The sequence below is a fragment of the Electrona antarctica genome, assembly GCF_951216825.1.
Source record: "Electrona antarctica genome assembly, chromosome: 6".
NCBI classification, from domain to species: domain Eukaryota; kingdom Metazoa; phylum Chordata; class Actinopteri; order Myctophiformes; family Myctophidae; genus Electrona; species Electrona antarctica.
The window spans coordinates 49,466,082-49,483,409 of NC_136811.1; the positions used below are offsets into that span (position 1 = coordinate 49,466,082).

At 45.5% G+C, this 17,328-nt stretch overlaps 1 protein-coding gene across 1 annotated transcript in view; it reads left to right on the top strand.

Annotated features, from left to right (window-relative positions):
* Positions 1–17,328, top strand: part of LOC306925346 (glutamate receptor ionotropic, kainate 2) — a 174,634-nt gene that overhangs the window by 75,607 nt on the left and 81,699 nt on the right. Inside the window, exon 8 of the mRNA XM_079504124.1 lies at positions 12,441–12,584. Within this exon, the coding sequence (XP_079360250.1) occupies positions 12,441–12,584 (144 nt within the window). The remainder of the gene's footprint in view (positions 1–12,440; positions 12,585–17,328) is intronic.

The window sequence follows — 17,328 nt, forward strand, 5'->3', positions numbered from 1 at the left end:
AGCCTCATGAACAGCAAGGTAGTGTCATCGCCTTCCCCTAGTGTTTGCACGCACGCACGCACGCATGCACGTGCGTGCACGCACGCACGCACGCACGCACGCACGCACGCACGCACGCACGCACACACACACACACGTGCATTCTCTGTTGTTTGTCCTCGTCCCTCTTTGACTCCATGACACATAACGTTGCATTTAATTTAGCAGAGCTTTCTACATTCGCAGGTCACTGGAGGCTCTCTGGAGAAGAGAAGTGGTTGCCATGGGAAGGATTTTAGTTGTTGTTGTTGTAGAAAACATTGGATTTCTGTGTGACAGAGAGAGAGAGAGAGAGAGAGAGAGAGAGAGAGAGAGAGAGAGAGAGAGGGTGAGAGGGTGAGAGAGAGAGAGAGAGAGAGAGAGAGAGAGAGAGAGAGAGAGGGTGAGCGAGCCACATAAAGCCCATCTGGCATGTCCCTGCAGGCAGGGATTCAGAGACATAGGGAGTCTGGAGGGGCTCGGCTCGCCTTCACGCCTCCCGCGGTCCTCTGTGTTAGTTCTGCAGTGTTTTGTCTTTGGTATGTGGTGTGATAATAACGCACAGTAACATGTTATAGTGGTGTGATAATAATGCACAGTAACATGTTATAGTGGTGTGATAATAACACACAGTAACATGTTATAGTGGTGTGATAATAACGCACAGTAACATGTTATAGTGGTGTGATAATAACACACAGTAACATGTTATAGTGGTGTGATAATAACACACAGTAACATGTTATAGTGGTGTGATAATAACGCACAGTAACATGTTATAGTGGTGTGATAATAACACACAGTAACATGTTATAGTGGTGTGATAATAACACACAGTAACATGTTATAGTGGTGTGATAATAACACACAGTAACATGTTATAGTGGTGTGATAATAACACACAGTAACATGTTATAGTGGTGTGATAATAACACACAGTAACATGTTATAGTGGTGTGATAATAACACACAGTAACATGTTATAGTGGTGTGATAATAACACACAGTAACATGTTATAGTGGTGTGATAATAACACACAGTAACATGTTATAGTGGTGTGATAATAACACACAGTAACATGTTATAGTGGTGTGATAATAACACACAGTAACATGTTATAGTGGTGTGATAATAACACACAGTAACATGTTATAGTGGTGTGATAATAACACACAGTAACATGTTATAGTGGTGTGATAATAACACACAGTAACATGTTATAGTGGTGTGATAATAACACACAGTAACATGTTATAGTGGTGTGATAATAACACACAGTAACATGTTATAGTGGTGTGATAATAACACACAGTAACATGTTATAGTGGTGTGATAATAACACACAGTAACATGTTATAGTGGTGTGATAATAACACACAGTAACATGTTATAGTGGTGTGATAATAACACACAGTAACATGTTATAGTGGTGTGATAATAACACACAGTAACATGTTATAGTGGTGTGATAATAACACACAGTAACATGTTATAGTGGTGTGATAATAACACACAGTAACATGTTATAGTGGTGTGATAATAACACACAGTAACAGCAACAGACAGACAGAGTGTGTGGTGGAAAAAGTACTCACATGTTTTACTTAGGTAAAAGTATCAATACTGCAATGTGGAACTACTCCGTTACAAGTAAAAGTACGGAATTCATAATTTACTTACTTAGGCCTAATTAAAAGTACAAAAGCAGAATGTCCCACTAGAAGCTCACAATGCGGCGCGATGCGCTGCATGGTGGGCTGGTAGATTGGCTATTTTAAATTGGAAATACTCACGTAAACTACCTCAAAATTGAACTTAAGTACGGTACTTAAGTAAATGTACTTATAGTTACTTTCCACCACTGCAAACAACAATAACTACGGTATATGTGCAAGGCTTTATTGTTGTGTCAGGGCCACTCTCAAGAGGGACGTGTGTGTGTGTGTGTGTGTGTGTGTGTGTGTGTGTGTGTGTGTGTGTGTGTGTGTGTGTGTGTGTGTGTGCGTGTGTGTGTGTGTGTGCGTGTGCGTGTGCGTGTGCGTGTGCGTGTGCGTGTGCGTGCGTGCGTGCGTGCGTGCGTGCGTGCGTGCGTGCCTGTGTTTCGTTGCTGTCGGGCAGAAAAACCTCATATCTCCATTATCTTACAAAAGTATCAAAAGTTGCAGATTTGCAAACTTTTCGATCTGCTATTCTTGATACTTTTGAATTTGAATCCTGAAGCGTTTTGGACATACAGTATGAGGTTTCCACTTTTCAGAGACCATATATAGTCCACTTACTGTAGTCTGATCTCTGTCATCTTACTGTAGTCTGATCTCTGTCATCTTACTGTAGTCTGATCTCTGTCATCTTACTGTAGTCTGATCTCTGTCATCTTACTGTAGTCTGATCTCTGTCATCTTACTGTAGTCTGATCTCTGTCATCTTACTGTAGTCTGATCTCTGTCATCTTACTGTAGTCTGATCTCTGTCATCTTACTGTAGTCTGATCTCTGTCATCTTCAGTCTCTCACTTAAGTTGCCATGCGGCTGTATAGTGTATACACTGTTTAAGAAAAGTACACCTACCAGAGCCCTCAACAGGGACAATATGCTATGATTAATGTGGTCCAATAAGCGTGCTTTATTAAAGTTGACTTAGCTATCACTAATGGCCTTGGTGTTATTTGGTTGGGGACTGGGGGCCGCTTGAGAAGAGAGGACAAGTTTGTTCTGTGTTATGAGCATAAACATGCCTTCAGGGTCACGTTAACACACACACACACACACGCACACACACGCACACACACACACACACACACACACATGCGCGCGCACACGCACACGCACACACAATAACTCTCTGCCCGTCACTTTTTCGGATTCAATTTCAGAGGCATATGTGCCGCCATCTCAGACGTACCAGGGCACTCCACACAAAACAGGATTGCAATTCATGGCAGAACACGAGCAAGAGAAAAAACATGAAGGAATGATGTCTGATTTTCTCTCTCACAAACGCCCAACACCCCCCCCTAACCCCCCACCGCCAGTATCTTTTGCTGCTATCAGTGGAGAAGACAAGGGAAAGCTTGTAGGGGTATGAAGAAGACAATCATGTAGGCAATGCATAGCAACAAGGTCTAGACGCACCAGACAGAGAGAGGGAGAGAGGGTGGGCGGGTGGGTGCGGAGAGCAGGCCGGTTGTCATGCTGGTTTAGGAGTAGTGAGAGGGGAGGGTGACAGACTCAAGGCTGAGGGGACAGGGGTGATTGGGGGGGCTGACTGACTGGAGCCTTGGTTGGATAGAGAGGATTTCTAATCAGAGCGGCTGGAGTTAACGGCACGTCTGTGTGTGTGTGTGTGTGTGTGTGTGTGTGTGTGTGTGTGTGTGTGTGGTGGGGATGGGGGGCTCCTCGGGGGACCCAAGGCATCACTTCTCATTAGAGCCCCCCCCCCCCCCCCCCCCAAACACTGAACACAGCCCCAACGACCAGGCCCTGAAATAACAGATAGCCCTGCCAGCTCCCATCGCCGTCCCCGTCCCCCATGCCGCTGCGGGTCTTAATCCACCTTGTCCTCCCGTCCCCTAATGAAGCTAATGGAGGGAATAAGTGACACGCCGTTTTATTTATTTATATGGGATCCTCCCCTAAGCCCCCCAACTCCCTCCACCCGCTCGCTGTCACTTTCTGCACTTTATCAGGTGATGATCGGCGGTGATGGCATTTTTTAGCGAGAGGCATCATCACGCTCCAGACATGTCCCCCTGGCTGGTGTTTGTTTTTTATAGAAGGGAAGCTATAGCTATAGTAGCAGATGCCGGCTAATATATGCCGGTAATTGACGGTTTAGAGGTTTTCATGCGTGTCCCTTTTATTAATGGTACGACCGTTGATGCTTTCGCAGACATTGGCACCACTTTGTCTGTGGGCTTGTGTAACACCGACAAGCTCATCACACAAGCCTTGTTTAGCCTTGCGTTGTGTTGCCTGTGTGTGTGTGTGTGTGTGTGTGTGTGTGTGTGTGTGTGTGTGTGTGTGTGTGTGTGTGTGTGTGTGTGTGTGTGTGTGTGTGTGTGTGTGTGTGTGTGTGTGTGTGTGTGTGTGTGTGTGTGTGTGTGTGTGTGTGCGTGTGTGAGTGCGTGCTCATGTGTCAGCATCTGTGTTTCTGTGTCTGTCTGCTTGAGCTCTCGACGTGTCTCCTGCATGCGTGCATCATTCCTCCCATGCCTGCCCTGTACTGCCATGTTCCCCTCTCTCCCACTCTCCTCATTGACTCATCCGTTTAATGGTATCTTCCACGGTTCACCGGGCACCACAGGGGCCCTGTTATGCCACTATGCAGAGGGCACGCCGGTCCCCGTGGGACCCCCGGGCTCTGCTTGTGTGGGGCTGGTTCTCATTGATCAGACGGTCACTTTGTTTGCTGCCGATCAATACATTTGGGCAGGAGCAGCGTCAGGCCCGATGAAATTGCTTCTAAATGCTAAAGGCAGGATCTCTGCATGAGCTGCTGCTCTCTCCCTCTCTCTCTCTCCCTCTCTCTCTCTCTCTCTCTTTCTCTCTGTGTACTGTACATGAGCTCACAGAATCCAATCGAATCACCGTCTCATGATCCCTGTCAAATGTCACGTTCGTGCCTCATGGGCATTTTGTGTCGTACTGTACAGTACAGTCTCCTTTTATGCTGGGAGCCAGAATACTGTGAATACTGTGTCGTCTAGACAGCCATGCCATGCAGTCGGTGCGGTCGCTGAAGGAGGACGGGTCAGAACATCTATTCCACTTTCCGTTATCTGTAGAAAGAGGTGGAAGGTGGAATGTTACAAGGAAATCTAATCATGTGGATCTGGGAATCCATGTTGGAACGGGGAGGGGGGGGGGGGGGGGGGTTGTGGCTCTTGGTAGATCTTGGACTCAGGGATGTGCAGAAAATATTACAGAGGCAGTGCACTTTGGACTGCCCCTCACTTCACTTGTGTGAAGTGAGGGGCACCCACTGTGGCATTCCACATGACGTCACTGCTTAAACATTAAAAGTCCATAGACTTAAGTTGGCTTTTTTAGAGGGTGCTATGCAAACATTTAAAAGACATTAAAAGACCATAGATTGTTTTTCAAATGACTTTTTGCAAACACAAACATTGAAGACAAAAGTGTATAAACACAAACATTGAAGACAAAAGTGTATAAACACAAACATTGAAGACAAAAGTGTGTAAACACAAACATTGAAGACAAAATGAGAAGATGTATGATGATGTATGATGATAAGAACGCCCCTCACTTCACACGGGTGTGATCTTTTTTCCATATAGACTTGGCTGCTACATGACGTAATTTCTGAAAGCTCAGACACTGGAGGTGCTAGCGCCCCTCAAAAAATATGGCAAGAATAGCTGTGACGTGTTGAGAGCTTGTAGTTTGTACATCATCTATTCTCGGGGCGTGACGCCGCACTCTTTAGCTATTGAAGAAGATGCGTCATATGTCATCCATTTCTACACAGGGGATAATTATCCTGAATGCTGCCTTCGTGTATGGCATGGAAAGGAAAGGGGGGCATTTGCATGGTCTGGAGAGGGCTGTTTTTTATGCCTCCTTTGATGTCTATGTGTGCACGACTGCACGTGCCTGCTTGGACTTCATGTGGCCACCCTGTTGTGACATATGATGTATCACTCCATATTTTAGAGCCCCCATTGATTGACTTGCGTGCGTGCGTGCGTGCGTGCGTGCGTGCGTGCGTGCGTGCGTGCGTGCGTGCGTGCGTGCGTGCGTGCGTGCGTGTGTGCGTGCGTGCGTGCGGAGGGCCTAGGTTGCTACAGCTGTTCCCCCTCGTTGCTCCCCAGTGCCTCCCTTTCTGGTCTCAAGGTGTTTATGTTTCAATCAAAAGAGCCACAGGGCCGTGACCGCACAGCTCCAACACACCCATGTGCTCTGGTGGCCTAATGAATCAGACATATAAAAATATTAACAATCACACACACACACACACACACACACACACACACACACACACACACACACACACACACACACACACACACACACACACACACACACACACACACACACACACACACACATGGTTATTAGATAGATAGATGGATTGGTAGGTGGATGGATGGATAGATGGATAGATGGATGGATGGATGGATGGATGGATGGATGGGCCAAGCAGAAATACATAGACAGATCACACAATACATTGACACAATACTTCACAACATCTCTTGCAGAGAGGACAATAGAACCGGCTATTAGTCCAGAACTGAGCAGAACAAAAAACAAAAAAAGAACATGCTATGGTTGCCTTGCTTTCCCTTCCTGGGACGCAGGCAAAGGTTCTAGGTTCTCCTTCTCTGTCCTTTAAAAAACAATGGTGGGGTTTCTCACCAAATATTCCCCAGATCCCTCAGTGGCGTCTCATTGCCATATTCTTTTATCTGTGGGTCGGGGCTCGGGAGGAGGGTCCATGTGTGTTGTCTATAGGAAGCTGACACGATATCCCAACCTCCCTCCCGTCGAGGAAGGAGAACACTATGCCTCTCGCTATGCCGCTTTGTTTCCATGGCGATGTTGATGAGCCAGGAATGGTGCGGGCGACCTTTTGTTCGCCGCCGACCGTGTTTTAGGCCTGCAAGTTTTAACAATTCATAATAAATTAAAAGAAAAGTGTTGAAATCAATCTGAGCTTAGGAGATTTAATAAATCTCCCCTCAGCGAGAAGGGGCGGATGAGGCGTTGGGGGGGGGGGGGGGGGGACAATGAGGCGGAAAAAGAGAGTGCGTCAGGGGTAATGCTCATATTGGCTGACACTAGGGAAAAGCGGCTTTTAAAGTGTTTAGCTTTAATTTCATTCAGGAGTGACATAATTGATTTTAATGAGATGTTTATAGAGTGAAGTGGCAGTGTTGCTAAATCATTTGCTAGGGGATCCTGACGGGCGCTACTGAGCCTCTCCCCAGGAGGAGAGAGAGAGACACACACGCACACACACACGCACAAATACCCACACTCGCACACACACGCACTCGCACACACACGCACTCACACACACACGCACTCACACACACACACAAACACACGCACGCACGCACGCACGCACGCACGCACGCACGCACGCACGCACGCACACACACATACACACATACACACCAGCCTGCACTGCCAAAACTCACTGCTCTCCCCATGAGCTCTCTCTCTCTATCTCTCTCTCTCCTGGATGAAGGCAGTCTGAATACATTTGCGTGCACATTCTGATTAAAATGGTTTATTCTTGGTTTGTTGCCATAGGGTTAGGGGTTGATGGATGATGGTGAATATAGTATATTTTACCATACTTGCCCTCAAATACCTCATTGTTTTAGGTTTCTCGGCTTTAGCATTTACACAGAGACACCGAAGTGATTGAAAACGCTGTAGTGAGCGTGCCAGGTGGCGGTGAGACGCGCTGCCAGATAGACCTCGGTCACGCACGAGTACAGCCACTTCCGTCCTACTTCCTATCACAGCGGTTTGCATCGATGCAATAGCATACGCAGCGTGAGCCCACATGATATCACGTGTTTTCCCGTTTCCCCCGTATTGCATGTTTGCACGGAGTCGCGAGGCGGAGCATTTTAAAAAATGTCCACTCTGGAAGTGGAAGGGGGTTTCCGTTAGTTGTGGTTTAAAGGAGCATTCAGTGATTTGGGTGATTTGGAAAACCACCCAGTCCGCCCCGGTAACAAAATGTGCACATGCACGCTCTACAGTGGGGGGAAGTGCAACAGGCCAACAGCATGTGCACCAAGGCCCGCCCCCACTCGATCATGATTGGAGGAAGGCCCCTCTCATCCTGATTGGATGAAGGCTTTGCCACCCGCCACCAAAACTGAAACTAGGGTTTTTTGACCCCAGGGGCTCACTGGGGACAGGGAGGAACTCCTTATATGGTCAGCACACTCTATAGTAGGGAGGATTATCCAGAAAAAAAGAAAAAACAAGTGATATTTGAATTAAGTCAAATCACTGAATATACCTTTAAACCCCCGAAAACACTTTCGAAACATCTCATATTCTATTTTGCCGTCTTCTCCCGCGCACCCCGCCTCTCCGTCGCAGCATATCCGGCCAACGCGCGCCCTTTGCACTCTATGGGCGGTGCGGCTGACTGACAGGGTGTCACATTGCTCTCTACGAGGTCCCCGCGGGACGGTTGCATGTGGTTTCTGCATGGCAGCCAGACTGATGCAGCGTGAACATCACACAGCGGCTCTATCTTGCCCTCAGCGCCCAGGCTGGAAGACATGGGGCTGCCACTGTGCAGCTGGCAATCACACCAACTCCAGCTCTTCCTTCCTCTCCCTCCCAACGCCCCCTCGACACCACGTGCGGTCGTGCAACCCCCAGCTGCGCGAAAACACTCCTCGACCTCCTCCAGGTGACACCCTGCCCCGCAATAAATTCACACCTCGTCCGCGGGTTATCAACACCTTTATCCCCGCGCAGATTATTAATACCTCGCACTTGGTTAGGCACGTGTGCACGCCACGCATGCTCCTGCTCAACATGGTGTCTACTTGGAGGCATGCTATATTCATTGACAGTGATTGACTCTGAAGCGTGCTATCATAATGAATGATGTTGCGAGGCGTGTTTGTACGGTACATACGCGCAGACGCACACGCGTGCGAGATTGTCATCAGAGTGTTCTTCTTCTGCGGCCCATTACCCAGTGGTGGAAAGTATAAGTACATTTACTTAAGTACTTAAGTAAGTTACTTTACTGGATTATTTCCAATTTTAAGTAGCCTGTATACTTTTACTTCTACTCCACTACATCTCATCTTTTACTCAACTACAATTGTTTACATATTTTGGCCATTTAAAAATAGACGATCCACAAGCTCACAATGCGTCGCGATGCGCTTGTAGATCGGCTATTTTCAAAAGATTATTATACAAAACCCTGAAGTGGAGCATTCTGCAAATGAGTACTTTCTACTTTTGGGTTTTTTAAAACGTATTTCCAGACTAACGGAGTACTCCTATATTGCGGTTTTGATCATTTTACTTAAGAAAAAATGTGAGTACTTTTCCCACCACCGGTGTACTGCATATGCGTGGACGGACGCGCGCACGTGCAAGATTGCCGTCGGAGTGTCATCTTCAGCGGCCCATTATACCGTCCGACCTGCCATCTCGAGCCGCAGCCTTCAGACGCCCAATCAGGGCCCAAACGGCGGGAAATGACAGGTTTGCCAGTGATTTATTCTGCAGGACAGCGTTTTCCGACGCGCCCTTAGGCATGATTTCCATACGACAAATGTGGAGAGCTGTTGTGATTGCTTTTCAATCAAGCGAGACAAACACTAATTAGATTTTTTCTTTTTTTACCGGGTGTGGAATTAGAGCTTCCTTTCGTGGAGCGTGGATGACTGGCATTTCCCTGATAGCTCATGTGATAGCCGTCTCTCGCTGCTCGTGTGAGGGCCCACTGTTTAACCGCCAATTCGTTATTGCAGAGAGAGACAGACTGACAGACAGACAGACAGACAGACAGATAGGAAGTGCACACGTTTGAGCTTTGAGACTGTTACCAGAGCGTATCAACCTTCTTTTTTTGCCATTTGTCGAATTCCCTGTGATTACCGTGGTGGAACTTTACTTGAGTACCTATACTTGTTCCACTACCTCTCAGAAATACCATTTAACTTTTTACTGCACGACTATTTATTTCAAAACATTACTTACAAGTTACATACCGGTAGATTCATTTGTATTTTGTTTTACCAAACAGCCAATTTCACATACTGACGCATACATCATACATCAAACTTTTGTTAAGGCAACGTCTTGGTCATGGACTTCCCTCAGGCATCTAAAGGCCTGAGGAAAATCCATGCCTTGAATAAAATATAAAGTATTCTCTATTGAGCGAAGAGTGAAGAGTCAAGACGCTGTGCAGGTTCTTCTATTTTATCTCCACGTCTGTCTGCTGCTCTACCAACGCACATGTCCCTGAGCCATTTTATGGCTGTGCGAAAGACTTTGGTTTATACTTTTACTAAAGTTAAGTCATAGTATACTTTCCCATCACTGCGGTGTGAGCACTCCTGCATCGCTGCTGTAAATTAGGGGCTCATTCCGCTTGTCAGATTTTACGTGGCATGGAGATAAATTACCTGTTCTTCCCTTTGTCTGCCTAGCTGTTACTCTGATGTCTGGATAAATCATCAAAACGGCCATCTAAACCAACACCGTTGCTAGAAAAGAGAAGCTAGATCACCCTCAAACTGCAGGCCTCGCCTCAGTCACCTGGCATGGCCTGGTTTCCCAGGCTATGCATGCCGAGCACTGGAGATATTACACTGCATTTGCATTGGAATTGATCTTATGCCCCTTTGAATGCACATCTACCACACCTGTTAAAGGACCACTTCACCACTTTTCAACCTATCTTCATATAATAGGTCCTCACTAATAAATCATGATAAAACGGCACGATTTTTTTCTACTCAGTCTGTGTCTCATAGGAGGGATGTGGGCAGTTTAGAAACCGTCATGATTTAAACAAGATTTTTTTACAAAAATGTTTAGATTTTCATTATCGTGAGAACGATGGCTTCCATTTTCGCATTGCAACTTTTCAGGACTAGAAAGCCTGCAGTTTCTATTAGCTTGTATTCCCCATCGATGATGTCACTGGAAGACGGTTTCTGAACTGCCCACAGCCCTCCTATGAGACACAGACGGTGTTATATGAAGATAGGTTGAAAGGTGGTGAAGTGGTCCTTTAAGCAGAACCACTCCGGGGACAAGGACAACATTAGGCTACTGGCTGAGCAAATCTGCAAAGACGGATGTATACTGAGTTGCGTACCATTGTTGCAAGTCGAAAACAGGCAATCTTGTGGCTAATGGCTTGTGAGCTGTTGTTGTTGTGTTATAGTAACACAACCCCAGCAGGACACCTGATCCGGGGTGAGCCCCCCTGGCCCCCCAAAATGATCCAACCTGGATTTAAACTCGGGTGTGTCGGCAAACAAACGTCTCTGAGTCAAGATGAATCCTACTGGCCACGGGCGATGTTAGGCCTCTACGTGGTCATTACAGACATGTGATATATGTATTAAGCCATATAGCTATAAGGCCATTCTGGAATGTTGTCATTGCAGAATGGTATTCCCTTAACTGCACTTAGGAAACAAAAATAGCGATCGTTGCTGTAGATACAACTTTACCTACACTGTAGTACAGAAATGTCCTAATTTAGAAATATCCTAATTTAGGATGGCACAGATCCTGTCTTAAATTAGTCATTCTAACAATTAACATGGCTGCAATGTTATATTAATTCCAGATAGATCTGGAGAAAGGGATAATAGAAATTATTAATAGATAGAAATAGAACAGACTAAATGATCTGGTTGTGAAGAAGACCAGATGGATGAGACATCATCCAATAAAATAAAGAGTTGGAATGTGCAACAAACATTTTACCTCTTCTCATTTGTGTACTCTGTGACCAGCACCTCACCAATATACCTGGTGTGCATTTACTTTTTAATTGTTAGATTCGATTTAATTTGAGCCAGAACATGATGTTCTTCACTTGCAGTATGATGTTTTGATGACAACCTAGCCTAGTTATTTGTGCTATGGCTCAGCAACAAACACAGTTCCCAACACTTCCCACATTAAAGACCCTGCTCTTTGGTGGTGAACAATGCTAAACAACACCGCCATTGATTTAACCCATTTTGGGCGGGAACCCCTTTTGGTGTTAGCATTATGTTATGCTTTAGCTATTGAAAAATAGCAGATGTACAAGCTCTACGAGCTTGTAGGTCTGCTATTTTTGAAAAATCGAAGAACGACTGACATAGAAACATAGCTTTTTCAGAAAGCTGTCAGGATGTAGAAGACATTTTTAGAATCTGATCTCAGGTCAAAATGATTTAAAAGATAAAAGCACACTGCTACACTTTCTGTAGCAGTGGAACCAATCAAAAGGCATATCATGCCCAAACCATGAATACAGCAGGCATAAGCAAAACCATTGCTCATTCCTAACTTGAGATACGATTGGAGGTCCCAGATATCATAGGACACAGACCTTAATTAGATTGTCTTGATTGATTTTACTTCTGTAACGGCGCAATACGATTTTCCCTCTGGCGTTTGGGGATAAGATAGGACACACACATTTCGTTTTCTAATCTCTAAGTGAGTCCCCTGGGATTCTATAGTTTTGACCATGCATCCATCATCAGGCTCGCAGAGTCTGTGGCTCTGGTTCAAATCCCTCCTGAAAACTCACTTTTATAAAGCTGCCTTTATTATTCCCCAAATGTTTTAACCTATTGTGTCCTGGTGCATTTTCTGTGTCGTGTTTTTCTTTCTCTTTGTTTATTGCGTGCTGACGTCTTGTTGTTGTGTCGTTTGGCAGACGGACGCCGCGCTCATGTACGATGCCGTACACGTGGTGGCCGTGGCTGTGCAGCAGTCTCAGCAGATCACCGTCAGCTCGCTGCAGTGCAACCGACACAAGCCCTGGCGATTTGGGAACCGCTTCATGGCCCTCATCAAGGAGGTAAGTCTCAGGCCTTCATCATTACACCTAACTAAAAGCAGAAACCTGTGGACTGTAGCGGTTGAATGAATGGAAGGGTTTCATTCGTTTCAATTTAAATGGGCCTCCACCCGTGATGCAAAACAAGCGCTCCCTAAAACCCTGTCTCCGACACTCACCGAGAGGCCCCCTCTATCTCGCCCCGTCTCTCTCGCTCACTCGGTTCCTTGCCTCTCTCCCATGCTGTTAAGTTACAACTTAAACCTATTTCCTGTTAATAACCTGGGTAATAATGTGCAGCATTGGGAGGCAAAGGGGAGACACTTTATTGTGAAAGGGCAACAGGATGCAGGAGTGGTGTTGTTGCTGCGTAATTGTCGAGACAGATGCCTGCACGCAGATTTAAACTGTCAAAACTATTTCTATCAATACAAGTTAAAATATGCCACAGACAATTTCAAACGAGAGAGAGATGCACAAGCAAGACGTTAATGTTAAAGGTGGACGGACCGTGGACACATAGCACACTAACGTTATGTTACCACTTAAACTGAAAGCTCTGAGGAAACTGTACAAATGATCAATTCATCAATCATCACAACAGCCTGTGAGTACTTAGCCTCGTTTGCCTGAACTGTACAGCTGAGCAACGTTATAATGTATACAGCATTGTCATGCGCATCAACATTATTCACATAGCCAACTTATTAGGCTACTTCCTCAGTCAGCTCAAAGCTTGTATCAACAGAATAATTATTTCATAGACAAAACAAACACCAGCAGCACGCTGCTGCTTCTCCTGTTCCTCCAAAACATACAATATCTCCTCTCCCACCCACCCACGTCATGTGTTCATTTATCTTCAGCCGTACAGACTCCATTCCTGCTTTATGAGACATTTCCACCAAGCTTACTGTTCCTATTGTAATATAGAATGTGTAAAGGCACAAACATCATAACATCAACAATTCCCGAGAGGCACTATAAAATGGTGCATTTATATAGCGCCTTTATCCAAGGCGCTTTACATAGATTGTGCATTACATTCACCCATTCACACACACATTCATACACCGATTGCGGCGGAATCCATGCAAGGTACCAACCAGCACATCGGGAGCAATTTGGGGTTCAGTGTCTTGCCCAAGGACACTTCGACATGTAGACAGGAGGAGCCGGGATTCGAACCGCCGACCCATGGATCATTGGACGACCTGCTCTACCTCCTGAGCCACAGTCGCCACGATCAATGTGTTTTGGTGTGTTCGGACTTGCATTTCAAGACAAAGTAAAGTAATAGAGAGGACATTCGGGAGGCATATTATGGTCCGACGGAATCGGACCAAACACATGCACTCAGGACATTCAACATTCAACTAGAGATTCAACCCTATTTTGATTCTGGTAGTGGGATTCACGATTCTCCCCTATCTGTCTGTCCGTGTCCATCTCCGCCGTCAAATCAATCTACTGATCAATCTTTCAATCTTCTCTCAGCCCTTTTTCACTTGTAGGACATCCAGATTCATGTTATGCACTACAGGTAACTGGTTGTCAAAGTGGGATCCAGGGACCCTCAAGGTCCCTCAGGCTTCCTTGGAGGTCTAAAATGACCCCAAGACTATAACAGTGGTTTACAACCTCTTTCATAATCAAGGTCCATTACTTATTGGGCATTCGAGTCACGGACCACCCTTTGATGAGATTTTAGCCTCTCAGACATGGTAGGCTACCATAGGAGAGACAACCGCGGTTGGTCAAAATAACAATCATCGTACACGTTCCCTAATTGTGTAGACTTCTTGTAAAATAAGTAATGCAGATGTTTAACAATACAAAATGTTAAGGTTTAAGAACCCCTCCACTAACCCTAACCCTAAAAAAATAAGGGGCCGTGGCCTATAGTGACTTGCCAGTGAAATGTCATATATATTTATTTATTTATAATCTTTGGAACCCCATTCAACACTGTAAACGCCTCGGGTGTTAATTTAACCACGCGTCAAACACGGCAGCGCTGGCACGTCTCAGGAGCAGAACATGCACGTGAGCAGCAGACACAAGGAAGGAGTCACTGGAGCGTGGCTGTAAGGTGCTGTATCGGGACGTGGAACATCTCCGTGCCTGGAGCATCTTCATCTTCATCAGACAGAGTCGACACGCTAAGGGGTTCTCACTGCAGTAACATTGGGTTTCTGTCACTCAATCACATACTGCAGCTATAGGGACCCCCTGGAACTCCCTCAAGGACCCCACGTTGAGAACCAGTGATCTAAACAATCAACATTTCATATCTGTCTCTCCATCTCTCTCCTCTCTCTCTCCTCTCTCTCTCTCTCTCTCTCTGTCTTATTCCCTCTCCTTTTCTCTGTCTCCCTGGCTCTGTTTGTTTGTCTCTGCCTCTATCACCCCCCCCCCCCCTAACCCTCAGTGTCTGTTTCTGGCTGTCTGTTTCTATCTCTATCCATGCTTCTGTCAGTCTCTCTCTCTCTCTCTCTCTCTCTCTCTCTCTCTCTCTCTCTCTCTCTCTCTCTCTCTCTCTCTCTCCATCTGTCTCACTTGCACACATTTCCCTTCATCGTTACACACACACACACACACACACACACACACACACACACACACACACACACACACACACACACACACACACACACACACACACACACACACACACACACACACACACGGGAGAACAGATGGATGGCGAATGTAAATAAAATACTATGAAGCGAGGCAGTCAAGGACACAGGGAATATACAGAAAGAGGAACTATGTGTCTGCGTATTTATTTATATGGAAATCATTTCTCTAGTACACACACGCTCCTCTGGGAGCAGCCATTTTGAACCAAGTCTCCCTCTGTTTGAGTATTAATCATTCATGGAGAATGGGTCTTAAGTTATCTTAATTTCCGGTAATTATTCCTCAGTGTGCTAGATTCGTTGAGAAACTGGGACGGCTAATCTGAAGCGCGCTGTCAGTTAAAATGGGCAGGAATTGGCCGTCCTATATTTAGGGCCCCGCTAAAGCCCTCCCTGTTAGCTGTGCGAGATCACAAGAACGCCGCTAAATCTCATTCTGTCAGCTTTGTGTGGGGGTGGGGTGGGAGGACAGAGTGCTGGTGGCAACAGAGGAACGAGGCGCTGTAAAGATGTGGACATATTTATATAAGATTCACAATAGCTTGCCAGTGCATATAATCTCATATCTCATGCCTTTAGCGCTCTCCTCTCCCTCTCTCTCTCTCTCTCTCTCTCCTCTCACACATACCGACACATAGCTGCTGTCGGGCAGAAATACTCCATATTGTATCTCCATATATTTAAACTTTTTATGTTTATAAATTCTGAGAATTAACGGCTTCATCATGCAACGGCATCACGGCAAACGTATATGGGAGAATAGCAGCCTCGCCGCATCCCGAAGCATTGTGAGCTGAGGTAGAGCGGACATTCTCGGTATTTTTCAAATTGAAAGTGGTTCAGTCTGGCTTGGGACCTTTCCTCAAAAGTAACTGTTTTTCAAGCTGCCAGCGACGATATAGAGTATTCTCTCTCTCTCTCTCTCTCTCTCTCTCTCTCTCTCTCTCTCTCTCTCTCTCTCTCGCTCCCTCTCCACTCTCTCATGTGGTTATAACTTATAGCACACTGTGAGTCTGTGACCTGAAGTCCTTTTTAAGTGCACAGAGTCACACCAGGGGCAGAAGCCGAGTGACGAGTCGCCCAGGCTTACAGTATACTGTACATCTGTGGTTTTCAACCAGTGGTCCCAACCAAATGGACCCTTGTGTAGATCTTTAAATGGTAAATGGTAAATGGCGCATTTATATAGCGCCTTTATCCAAGGCGCTTTAGGCCTACATAGATTGTGCATTACATTCACCCATTCACACACACATTCATACACCGATGGCGGCGGAAACCATGCAAGGCAGCAACCAGCACATCTGGAGCAATCAGGGGTTCAGAGTCTTGCTCAAGGACACTTCCACACTAACTCTGGGGGAGCCCGGGTTCGTTTAACTATTGAGCGTGTAACATGCCCTCTCAAGAGTTAAATTATTGTTAAACAGATGCATTACTTAATTTACAAGAACTCTACACAATTAGAGAATGTCTGCCTGTTATCTCTCCTAATGGTACCAACATCAATCGCCTACAGCATGGAATTGTGGACACAATCTTATCCAACGACAACATATTCTTTAGTTTTGTGTTTTGAGAAGCTAAATCTCATCAAATGTGGTCTGTGGCTCAATTCCAAAATAAATAATGGGCCTTGAATTGATGCGAAAAGGGTTGAAAACCATCACTGGTCCCCAAACAGTTTACTACATTTCTTACATTGTGTTTTTTGTTTCCTACATTTTGTAAAACATAAAAAAAGGTTTTAATTCAAAGCAAATTCAATGATTTTTTCCCCCCAGTAATTTCAAGAAGGTAAATAAATAAAATAAAAATCAAAGAGATTCCATAAATTAGAAAAGAACACTATCTGTACAATCCTCCCATCGCTACGGTGCATCAGCCCTCCGAAAGGAAATTCGCTGAATATTACAAGAAGTGGAAGGAAGTGGAGTTATTCCGACACAGTTGGTGCTGGATTGTGAAGTTCTGTACGTGTCACAGACAAATGGGATCTCTGCAGTTCAAGCTATAGCATCTACAGAAGATACTCCTATGCCCACATTCGTAGTATAATTATGTGCAGTGCACAAGTAAGCTGCCTACTGTTGCCTTCTTCTCGTTTCTGTTGTGTGAGA